This window comes from Pantherophis guttatus, chromosome 3, assembly GCF_059756535.1.
Source record: "Pantherophis guttatus breed Tessera chromosome 3, ASM5975653v1, whole genome shotgun sequence".
Taxonomy (NCBI): Eukaryota; Metazoa; Chordata; class Lepidosauria; order Squamata; family Colubridae; genus Pantherophis; species Pantherophis guttatus.
In genome coordinates this window covers 6,308,507-6,320,986 of record NC_142065.1, presented here as the reverse complement: position 1 = coordinate 6,320,986, position 12,480 = coordinate 6,308,507, and the positions used below count along the sequence as shown (strand labels likewise).

At 45.4% G+C, this 12,480-nt stretch overlaps 1 protein-coding gene across 2 annotated transcripts in view; it reads left to right on the top strand.

Annotated features, from left to right (window-relative positions):
• Positions 1–12,480, top strand: part of ZNF512B (zinc finger protein 512B) — a 58,849-nt gene that overhangs the window by 11,996 nt on the left and 34,373 nt on the right. For both annotated transcript variants that reach the window (XM_087890999.1, XM_087891000.1), the window contains exons 2-4: positions 6,247–6,372; positions 7,990–8,069; positions 11,225–11,353. In XM_087890999.1, the coding sequence (XP_087747125.1) occupies positions 6,249–6,372; positions 7,990–8,069; positions 11,225–11,353 (333 nt within the window). In that variant the 5' untranslated portion in view covers positions 6,247–6,248. The remainder of the gene's footprint in view (positions 1–6,246; positions 6,373–7,989; positions 8,070–11,224; positions 11,354–12,480) is intronic.

Below are 12,480 nucleotides of genomic sequence, written 5' to 3'. Positions count from 1 at the left end.
GTAAACCATATAGATAATCTTAATGAGTACTAAATTTTACCTTTCTTTAATAGTGAATTTTAAATTGAGAACTGATAATTGAGAGGGTATTTCCATGCTTACTTCATATAAATACCAACAACGACTTCACCGTCAGGAAAATGAATATGGGACTAGGGTAAGAAATATATGATGTGTAGAGAAGAAGAATATATATAGATATGTAAAAGAATAGAAATGAAATGTCAAATATATGATATGATCTATGTATATGAATATCTTATTATTGTTTTAATTGTTTTTATAATTGTTTGATAATTTAATAAAGTTTGTTTTAAATTAAAAAAAAAAAAGGAAATGCACCAATCTGTAGAATTCCATCTAGAATCCTAGAGCTGAAAGGGACTTTGGAGGTCTTCTAGTCCAACCCCCTACTCAAGACAAGGAGACCTTATACCATCCTGGACTATCCAGGCCTGGGCCACAGGGTAGAAGTCAAAAGACTCAAAATAGAGGCCACAACCACACAATCACAGCCCCTCCATTCGTGTGGGAAAGGGGGAGGGCTTTGATCACAAGATTGTGGCTGCCATTTTGACTTTTTTGACCCTCCTGCCAGCGTCTCATAAGGCAGACTGTTATTTTCAAGCTGAAGATGGCTGGTGACAACACCCTTCTCTCATTTAGAGCAACCTTATTACCGGTAGTCCTCGACTTACAACCGTTCGTTTAGTGACCGTTCAAAGTTATAACGAGACTGAAAAAGGTGACTTATGACCGTTTTCCACACTTACGACCATTGCAGCGTCTCCATGGTCATGTGATCAAAATTCAGCTGATTGGCGTGTGGCTCATTGAGTTGGTCCCTTCCAAGTCTGTTGCGGGAAGTCCTCGATTTACGACCATAACGGAGCCCAAAATTTCTGTTGTTAAGTGGTTAAGTGAGTTTTGACCCATTTTACGACCTCGCTTGCCACGATTGTTCAGTGAATCACTGCAGTTGATAAGCGAGTAACCCGGATGTTAAGTGAATCTGGCTTCCCCGTTGACTTTGCTTGTCAGAAGGTCGCAAGAGGGAATCACGTAACCCCGGGACACTGCAACCGTCATAAATATGAGTCAGTTGTCAAGCGTCTGAATTTTGATCACACAATCACGGGCAAGCTGCAAAAGTCGTAACGCTGGAAAAACGGTCATAAGTCCCTTTTTTCAGTGCCGTTGTAGTAATAATAATAATAATAATAATAATAATAATAATAATAATAATAATAATAATAATAATAATAATAATTTTATTTCTATACCGCCCTTCTCCCGAAGGACTCAGGGCGGTGTACAGCCTATTTAAAAACACAAAACAAAACAACGATTAAAATTTAAAATCATTAAATGATTAGGCTCCAATTAAAATCCCAGAAATTTAAAATACCCCAATTTAAAATTATTATGTTGATAGCCCGGCCTGGCAGAACAACAGGGTCTTCAGTGCGCAGCGAAACACCCGGAGGTCGGAGATCTTACGCACTTCCGGGGGCAGTTCATTCCACAGGGCTGGGGCTCCCACAGAGAAGGCCCTCCCCCTGGGTGTCGCCAGCTGACATAACTTGGCTGATGGCACCCTGAGGAGACCCTCTCTGTGGGAGCGGACTGGCCGGTGGGAGGCTATTGGTGGCAGAAGACGGTCTCGAAGATACCCGGGTCCTATGCCATGGAGCGCTTTAAAGGTGGTAACCAGCACCTTGAATCGCACCCGGAAGACCACTGGGAGCCAGTGCAGCTCGCGCAGGAGGGGTGTCACATGGGCGCAACAAGTTGCACCCATAACCACCCGCGCGGCCGCATTCTGGACCAGTTGGAGCCTCCGAGTGCTCTTCAAGGGGAGCCCCATGTAGAGAGCATTACAATAGTCCAACCGGGAGGTGACAAGGGCGTGAGTGACCGTGCGCAGGGCGTCCCGGTCCAGAAAGGGCTGCAACTGGCGAATCAGGCGAACCTGATAAAAGCCCCCCCTGGCCACGGCCGTCATATGCTCTTCTAAAGACAGCCGTGCGTCCAGGAGGACACCCAGATTGCGAGCCCTCTCTGTGGGGGGCAAAGATTCACCCCCAATAGTCAGTAACTTCGAATGGTCGCTAAGTGAACTGTTCCAAGTCAAGGACTAGCTGTGCTGCTGGGTTTGCTTGCTCACAGGATCCCCCAAAGCATTTTAATCTACCTCCGGCGTGGAAGAAAGCCAATGGGGGTGGGGGGTGGGGGCTTCTTATTCCACACAATCTGTTAGCTTCCGCGCTTATTGAACCAAATGAGCTTAGCCTGGGGAAGATGGGGGAAAACAGGAGTGTCGAACTTGATTTCATTGAGGGCCGCCTCAGGGTTGGGTTTGACCTCGGGGGGGGGCAGGGGAGGCATGGCCAGCTTGATGCCACTCGGGTAGAGGGGGCGCCTGTGGTGGCCCAAGCACTCTGCCAGCGAAACTGGGCTTCCGAGCTCCGTTTTTGGCTGCAACGGCCTCCTGCAACTTTCTGCTAAGAAAAATGGAGCTTGGGAGGGCCGTGTGCGGCTGGGACGGCCTCCTGCAACCCTCTGCCAGAAAAAACGGAGCTCGGGAGGGCTGCGTGCGGCTGGGACCGCCTCCTGCAACCCTCTGCCAGAAAAAACGGAGCTCGGGAGGGCCGTGTGCGGCTGGGACGGCCTCCTGCAACCCTCTGCCAGAAAAAACGGAGCTCGGGAGGGCCGTGTGTGGCTGGGACGGCCTCCTGCAGCCCTCTGCAAGAAAAAACGGAGCTTGGGAAGGCGGCGTGCGGCCCTCCCGAGCTCCGTTTTCACTGGCAGAGGCACCAGAGGTATGGAAACATCCGCTGTTTCCCGGGTATCCCCGCGGGCTAGATCTAAGCACCTCGTGGGCCAGATTCAGTCCGTGGGCCTTGAGTTTGACACCCCCTGGCCCAGAATCTATAGATTTTTTTTCTGCTGGAAAAAAAAAAGCAGAAAATGGGCCATTTCTGCCAACATCTGAGTTTGCACGGAGATCAGATTTGTAGCCACTTAGCGGTTAATTAATAACGTTGAGCTGATGGCTGGCTCTTTGCCCGCGAACATATTAGGCCAAATACCTAGGAAGACTGGGTTGAATTTGGAAACAGGAAAGATTTAATTTAAAATTAATTTAAAAAATTAAAATTAAAGAGAGAGACTTCTGGACAGTGAACGTGGGTTTTATGGGTTGTCCTCGACTTACGACCGAAAATGTCTCTTGCCAAGTGAAGCATTTGTTAAGTGAGTTTGCCCCATTTTACAACTTTTCTTGCCGTAGTTAAATTAGACACATGGTTGTTAAGTGAATATGGCTTCCTTGTTGACTTTGCTTGTCAAGGTCGCAAAAGAGGATCACGTGATCCTGGGCCACTGCAACCGTCATAAATGTGAGTCAGTTCTTCAGCCTCTGAATTTTGATCACATGACCAGGGGGATGCTGCAAAGATCATAATTGTGAAAAACGATCATAAGTCGCTTTTTTCCAGTGGCGTTATAACTTCGAATGGTCACTAAATGAACTGTTGTAAATCGAGGACTCCTTCTCCATGCTTGTTTGCCAAGTGCCCAAATTTGGATCGTGTGACCCTAAGGATACCACAATGGTTGTAAGCCTAAGATTGTAAGCCTAAGGTTGTAAGCCCAAGGCAACCAGAATGGTTGTAAGCCCAAGGAAAAGTGAAAAAAAAATCACTTTTTTTCAGTGCCAGTGTAAATTTCCACGATGTTGTAATGAACGTTTGTAAATTGAGGACTTTTTTTTTTACATTTTTATTTATGCATTTTTCTTTGAGCTTAATGAACACTGTATTGTCTGAGTCAATTTACTTATACATAATAATAGTAATAGTTTTGTTGATTTATGTATTATAAAATCATTCATCATTTTCTTAAACATACATAGTAATAATCTTTTATCTTCTAATTTCTACCTCTATTATCTAACCCTTGGTAAAACAAATCCCATGTTAGGAAACACTCTGTGTCTTCCTTGTCCTTTATCTTTAAATTGAGGACTTGCGAGATTGTCGCTGCTTTGGCATAATTTTACCGTTTGTCTTTGGGTGGCATGGACCTAATTACTGTTTTTTAAAAATTATTTTGATCTTTCGATCTTTAAAAACGAAGGCTGTGCTCACACAGGTCATTTCAGGCCAGCTTGTACCAGATATATTTGTTTTTGATCCTTTTTTTTTTTTTTTTGGAAGGCTTAACATTTTGTGCAAAACTGGACTGGCTAATTTATTGCTCAATGTGCAACTTTGGAAAATGAGTCCATTCCGAAACCGGGTTAAGAGTATTGTGCAAACACAGCTAATGTTGTCTCTTCGGTGGCAAACTGGTATTCCTTTGTAGCAAAGGATGCCTTGTGTCAACATATTTAGAATTGAATATTAATAAAGGAGAATATTTGTAGCTCAGGGTTGAAATGACGGGTCCTTGATGCTCTCTGAGCTTGGTTGTTGGTTTTTTTGCAGATGTTTTATTACCTAAACTAAGTAACATCATCAGTGCCATAAGGGATTGGGGTTTGCTCTCCTTCCATTTAGCCCTGATGATGTTACTTACTTTGGTAGTGAGACGTCTGCAAGAAAATAACTAAGCTCAGAGAGCGCCAAGGACTCCTCAGAATTGAATATAGGTAGTCTTCAAATTACAACAGTTAATTTATTGACTGAAGTTACAACGGCACTGGAAAAAGTGACATATGACCATTTTTCACACTTAATGACTGTTGCAGGTCACATGATCAAAATTCGGGCACTTGGCAACTGACCCTTATTTATGACGATTGCGGTATCCCGGGGGCATGTGATCCCCTTTTGCGACCTTCTGTCAATGGGGTAGCCCAGATTCACTTAACAACCGTGTTACTAACTGAACAACTGCAGTGAGTCACTTAACAACTGTGGCAGGAAAGATCGTAAAATGGGGCAAAACTCACTTAACAACTGTCCCGGTTAGCAACAGATGTTTTGAGCTCACTTGTGGTTGAAAGTTGAGAGCTACCTATATTTTGTAGGCTTTGTAACTTTCATGCACAGTTTTCATCACATTTCTCAACCTCGGCATCTTTAAGATGGCTGGACTTCAACTCCCAGAATTCCCCATGCTGGCTGGGGAATTCTGGGAGTTGAAGTCCACGCATCGTAAAAGTTGCTAAACTCTTCTCCAAAAGGATGCATTACTGGGGACCAGCCTACCAAGACCTTTTCGTTTAAGGCAGGGGTCTCCAATTTTGGCAACTTCAAGTCTGAAGGACTTCAACTCCCAGAATTCTGGGAGTTGAAGTCTGCTAGGCTTAAAGTTGCCAAGGTTGGAGACCCCTGGTCTAAGGTACACTAACTTCTCTTGGTTGGGTGTTCAGATGGTCTCCAAGATGCCACTTTAGAGAGGGCAACTTTGGGAGACCTGTATCTTCACCCCTGGTTTAGGAGTTGACCAAAACTGTTTGATCATTAGGAGGCACCTAATTTTGGACTGAGACTGGGCTTGGCTTCATCCAGGAGGGCTGTTCTGAAGTTCTTTTTTTTAAAAAAATAATTTTTATTGAGTTTTTAAGTTTTAAAAACAAAGTAAAGAAAAATACAACAAAAAACAAAAATACATTAAAAACACGTAACAAACATAACATTACATCATATATTATTTTACAGCTTACTGTTATCGACACGGATATATATTCTCTATTCTTATTCAATCATTCATCTACGTACGTACTTCTGTTTACATTAGTATCTATTTACAAAACCATCATTATCCGGTTGACACTATTCAGCAATTTACACTTCCTTGTTTTAACCTGGTTAAATTAACATTCCGAATTATTGTTTTGATTTCTTTTTTCTAACCAATCATATTTATTGGTTCGATTTATATGCCGAACCATATAGTTTATTCCACACTCTATAATATTCCGGCTCTTCCTTCTCCTTAATATCCAGTGTCATCTTATCCATTTCTGCACACTGTAGAATTTTTTTGAATTACTGTTTCCTCTCCTGGTACTTAATTTTGTTTCCATCCCTGTGGGACAGTAATCCTTGCTGCTGTTAATATATGAAGTATTAGATATTGTAAAGATTTGTCTATTTTGGGGTTAATTATTCCTAATAATGTTCTGAAGTTCTGAAGCAGTAGCAGTGACTTCCATCCCAGAAGGTTCGAAAAACCTAAACTTCCTCGTGTGAATGTCCAGATTCTTGAGGTGATGCTCTTCCTTCTTTCTTTCAGCAATGGCCGACCACTATACCTACAGAGTTGGAAAGAAGGTTGCCGGGTCCAGCAGGACCAGCGCAGAAAGAGAAAGCAGAAAGGCGGAACTGAAGGTCCATTCGGCCTATGAACAATCTAACCTGGGTAGGTATTAGATTTTCCAAGTGGGGTCAAGGGAGGTCAACTTTTGAATCCACCAAAGGGCCAGGGGTGGGCATTTGCAGCTGCCCTGCCCTGGAGTCGAGGACTACCTGTAGCACAAGATCAGAAGATGGGGAGAGACCTGGGCCATAGAATCAGCAAGAGTCAGACACGACTGAATGGATAACACCACAGAATAGAATAAAATAACAGAGTTGGGAGGGACCTTGGAGGTCTTCTAGTCCAACCTCCTGCTCAGGCAAGAAACCCTACACCGCTTCAGACAAGTGGTTATCCAACATCTTCTTAAAAACTTCCAGTGTTGGAGCATTGACAACTTCTGGAGGCAAGTAGTTCCACCGATTAATTGTTTTAACTGTCAGGAAATTTCTCCTTAGTTCTAGGTTGCTTCTCTCCTTGATGAGTTTCCACCCATTGCTTCTAATCCTGCCTTCAGGTGCTTTGGAGAATAGCTTGACTCCCTCTCCTTTGGGGCAGCCCCTGAGATATTGGAACACTGTTATCATGTCACTCCTAGTCCTTCTTTTCATCAGACTAGACATACCCAATTCCAGCACATTTATTTGTTCGATTTATATGCCGCCCTTCTCCGGAGACTCAGGGCGGCTTACAATACGTTAAGCAATAGCCTTCATACTTTTGTATATACCTGCTTAGTAGGGCTTTCGCCCCCCCCAAGCGGTGTTCTTTTTTATACAAAATCAGCTTATTGCCCCCACAATCCGGGGCCTCATTTTACCAACCTTGGAAGGATGGAAGGCTGAGTCAACCTTGAGCCTGGTGAGATTTGAACTTGCAGTAATTGCAGGCAGCTGGTGATACTTAACAGCACTTTAGTCTGCTGTGCCACCAAGGCTCATGCACATTCTTTGCATGCTTTAGCCTCCAGTTTCTTAATCATCTTTGTTGCTTTTCTCTGCACTCTTTCTACAGCAGGGGTGTCAAACTGGACTTCTTCGATGGCCGGATCAGCATTGTAGTTCTCCTCCGTGGGCTGGCCGGGGGTGGGGGAGATGGAGACCGGGACGGCCTCCCGCAGCCCCGTTTTGGCAGGCAGAGTGCTGCGGGAGGCTGTCCAGGCTGAAAATGGGGTGCCGGGCAGGGTGGGGGGCTCTGCATGGCTCCTCCGCACCCCGTTTAAGCACCCTTGAGTTTGAGACTCCTGTTCTAGAGCCTCAACATCATCTTTACATTGTGGTGACCAAAACTGGGTGCAAATATTCCAAGTGTGGCCTTACCAAGGCATTATAAAGTAGTATGAACACTTCACACGATCTTGATTCTATCCCTCTGTTGATGCAGCCTAGAACTGAGTTGGCTTTTTTGGCAGCTGCAGCACGAGGCTAGCTCATATTTAAATGATTGTCCACTAGGACTCCCAAGATCTTCCTCCTCCTCCTCCTCCTCCTCATCAAAAGCCAGGGACCTCTTGTGGAACCTCAAGACAATGTTGCCTTCTCCAGCCACGTCTTGCCGTGATGCAAGTGGCATTGTAGTTGTCACGTATAATATTCAACAACCAGACTAACCCTCTTGCATTGAAAGCGATGTTGATTTCAACGGCTGTCTCGTTTTTTTCTTTTCTCCCTCTCTTGGCAGGAAATGCAATGAACGACAAAACGGAAAGCAAACGGAAAGGAAGGCCCAAGACTGAAAATCAGGCCTTGAAAGATATTCCCGTAAGGTTTTAATTATATTTTTCTTTTGTCTTTCCCGGCAACGGGGGGAAAAAAACAGCCTTGAATTGCTGAGCATTCCTTTTAACATAGGGTGGCTCAGGAGATGGGGAGTTTTGTTTCTTTGCTTAGAACATAGGATCATAAAGCTGAAAGGGGGACCTAAGAGGTCATCCGTGGTTTTGGGGTGAGAGTTCATCAGTACGCTGATGATACTCAGCTGTACATCTCCACCCCAGACCACCCCAACGATGCCCTTGATGTGATGTCTCGCTTCCTGGATGCCGTGTGGGTCTGGATGGGAAGAAATAGGCTCAGACTCAACCTTGCCAAGACCGAGTGGCTGTGGCTCCCGGCGTCCCGATATAGTCAGCTGGTGCCATCGCTGACTATTGGGGGTGAATCCTTGCCCCCCACAGAGAGGGCTCGCAATCTGGGTGTCCTCCTGGACACACGGCTGTCTTTTGAAGAGCATATGATGGCCGTGGCCAGGGGGGGCTTTTTATCAGGTTCGCCTGATTTGCCAGTTGCGTCCCTTTCTGGACCGGGACGCCTTGCGCACAGTCACTCACGCCCTTGTCACCTCCCGGCTGGACTATTGTAATGTTCTCTACATGGGGCTCCCCTTGAAGAGCACTCGGAGGCTCCAACTGGTCCAGAATGCGGCCGTGCGGGTGATTATGGGCGCAACTCGTGCCCACGTGACACCCCTCCTGTGTGAGCTGCACTGGCTCCCAGTGGTCTTCCGGGTGTGATTCAAGGTGTTGGTCACCACCTTTAAAGCGCTCCATGGCATTGGACCTGGGTACCTTCGAGACCGTCTTCTGCCACCAATAGCCTCCCACCGGCCAGTTCGCTCCCACAGAGAGGGTCTCCTCAGGGTGCCACCAGCCAAGTTATGTCGGCTGGCGACACCCAGGGGGAGGGCCTTCTCTGTAGGAGCCCCAGCCCTGTGGAATGAACTGCCCCCGGAAGTGCGTAAGATCTCCGACCTCCAGGTATTTCGCTGTGCACTCAAGACCCTGTTGTTCCACCAGACTGGGCTATCAACATAATAATTTTAAATTGGGTGTTTTAAATTTCTGGGGTTTTAAATTGAGCCAAATTATTTAATAATTTTAAATTATTTTAATTGATGTTTGTCTTGTGCTTTTAATAGGCTGTACACCGCCCTGAGTCCTTTGGGAGAAGGGTGGTATAGAAATAAAATTATTCTTATTCTTATTCTTCTTATTCTAGTCCAACCCTCTGTTTCAGGCAGGGGTCTTTATACCACCCCAGTCAAATGGTTTTGGAATCTTTTCTTACAAACCTCCAGACACAAAAGCAGGTTGGGTGACTTCCAGGCCAATCACTAGGAGACAGTAAGTTCTAGTCCCGCCTTAGGCAGGAAAGCCAGCTGGCTGAATTTGGGCCAATCACCAGGAGACTATGAGTTCTAGTCCCGCCTTAGGCATGAAAGCCAGCTGGGAGATTGGGCCAATCACCAGGAGATGGTGAGTTCTAATCCCACCTTAGGCATGAAAGCTGGCTGGGTGACTTTGTGCCAACCACCAGGAGACAGTGAGTTCTAGTCTCATTTTAGGCATGAAAGCCGGCTGGGTGAGTTTGAGCCAATCACCAGGAGACGGTGAGTTCTAGTCCCGCCTTAGGCATGAAAGCCAGCTGGGAGACTTTGGGCCAATCACCAGGAGATGGTGAGTTCTAGTCCCGTTTTAGGCATGAAAGCCCGCTTGTGACTTTGGGCCAATCACCAGGAGACGGTGAGTTCTAGTCCCGCTTTAAGCATGAAAGCCATCTGGTGACTTTGGGCCAATTCTCATTTCCTCCAGGCAGGATGAGGATGATGGAACTTGTGGTGCACCACTGCTGTGGGACTCCAGCTGCTTTTAAGTCACAGCAGAGGAAACACGCTGCTTAGATTCATGCAGGATGATTAATTTCATGGATTACTGATGAGCTCTCGGATTGCTTAAAGCTTTTGGCTGTTGGGTGAAAAAAATCTTCTCTTTAATCCACTTTCATTAATTTGCTTCCTGGTGGAGAAAGCAGAATTTTTTCCTGCTTCTGCATTTGAACTTTCACTGGTTCCAGGGAAAGAGAATTCTAGAGCAAGGTTTCCCAACCATGACGACTTGAAAAGGGCTGGACTTCAACTCCCACAATTCCTCAGTCAGCAAAGCAGAGTTGAATTCTGGGATTTGAACTCCGCACCTCTTCAAGTTGTCAAGGTTGAGAAACACTGTTCTAGAGCAGGGGTCTCTAACCTTGTTACAAGGTGCAACATGATGCTTCCTCTAGAACAGGGGTCTCTCACCTTGTCAATTTTAAGACTTGTGGACTTCAACTCCCAGAATTCCTTTGCCAATATGTTTGGACATCAACTCCCAGAATTCCCTTCTAGCATGTGTGAACTTCAACTCCTAGAATTTACCCAGAATTCTGGGAGTTGAAGTCTATGCGTCTTAAAAAGGTTGAGCTAGAGTGAAGATTTAGTCGTTCTGCTTCTTGCAAGATTTTAATTCGTGTAACTATCTCTGCATGAGTCTCTGTTCTTCGGTTACCTCCTCCTGTTCCCTAGAGCAGGAATCTTTACCTTTCAAGCCCAGAATTCCCTTCTAACGTATGGACTGCAACTTCCAGAATTTGCCCAAATGTGGAATTCTGGGAGTTGAAGTCCACAAACATCTTAAAGTTATGACGATTGAGCTAGGCCTAGGGCAGTGATGGCTAACCTTTTTGGTAGGCCCGTTTTTCGCCCTCCCCAGGCTCCAGAGGCTTTCTAGTAGCCTGGGGAGGGTGAAAAGGGCCTTCACACACCCCCCGGAGGCCCTCCGGAGTCCGGAAACAGCCCGTTTCCCAACTTCCAGTGGGCCCAGAAGGCTCGAAAATCAACTGGCCGGCATGCGCTGAAGCTGAGTTAGGGCAACTCTGGTGTTCCCACAGATATGGCTGCGCATGCCACCTGTGGTATATGTGCCACAGGTTCACCATCACGGGCCTAGGGCATAGTTTTAGTCATTCTGCTTCTTGCAAGATTTTAGTTCGTGTAACTATCTCTGTATGAGTCTCTATTCTTCGGTTGCCTCCTCATTTTGAATTTTGAATTCCATTTTTTGTCTCTCTCTTTTCTCATTTTATGGACTTTCCTCTCTCAGCTGTCTCTGATGAATCAATGGAAGGATGAATTTAAGGCTCACTCCAGGGTGAAGTGTCCTAACCTGGGCTGTTGGCTGGAATTCCCAAGCATCTATGGCCTGAAATACCACTTCCAGCGGTGTCAGGGGGTAAGAAAGTCAGTCCTGCTGTCCTCGTTTAGTGACCACCTTCATTGCAACTCTGTGGATGTGTACAGATGGTCCTTGATTTACGACTGCAATTGGGACCAGGTTTTCTTTTGTTGGTGAGACACACAGCCTTTTCTCAACCTTGGCCATTTGAAAACGGGTGGACTTCCAATTCCCAGAATTCCCCAGCCAGCCGTGCTAAGATTAGCTAGCAGGCCAAAGCCACTGACCCTTCCTCTGGCCTTTTCTTCTCTATCTAGGCCCGTGTTTTTCAATCTTGGCCACTTTAAGCCTTGTGGACTTCAACTCCCAGAGTTCCCCAGTCAGTAATGCTGGCGGGGGAATTCTGGGAGTTGAAGTCCATCCATCTTCAAGTTCCCAAGGTTGAGAAACATTGGTCTAGAGACATTGCTGACTGGGGAATTCTGGGAGTTGAAGTCCACAAAGGTTAAAGTTGCCAAGATTGAAAAATACTGGTTTAGACAGAGCAAAAAAAGGCCAGAGAAGGAAAGGTCAGTGGCTTTGGCCTGCTAGTTAATCTTAGCACTACTTACTTACTTACTTACTTACTTACTTACTTACTTACTTACTTACTTACTTATTTAATTTATTTATTTATTTAATTTATATACCGCCCTATTCCCGAGGGACTCAGGGCGGTGAACAGCGAAAGATAAAAATACATGTAATATAAACATTAAAAAAACCAATTAAAATATACTAAACACTCTGGTCCTAGATAATTCAAGGCATCCCAGTTTAAAACAAAATCAAAAACAATATAAAGGGAAAGTTAGGCCAGGCCGGCCTGCTAAAACAGGAATGTTTTGAGGGCACGGCGGAAAGTGCGCAGATCCGGGATCTACTACTGCTAGATTTTCAACTCATCAGTTTAACTGTGCTGTATGAACTCATCCTCAAGTAAGGTAGAATGCTATGGGTGTCTCAAAACTGTTTTATTTTTATGCAAGGAGTTGCAGACTAAGCTTAAAAAAATTCATGCCATTAGCCAAGTTGGCTTATACCGTTAGCCAACTTAAGTTTAAGTTTGGGCAGCAGAACCTGTGTTTTGTCTACAACAGCTTCCTTCCCCCCCACCCCCACAATCTGGCGGCCCTCTACATACA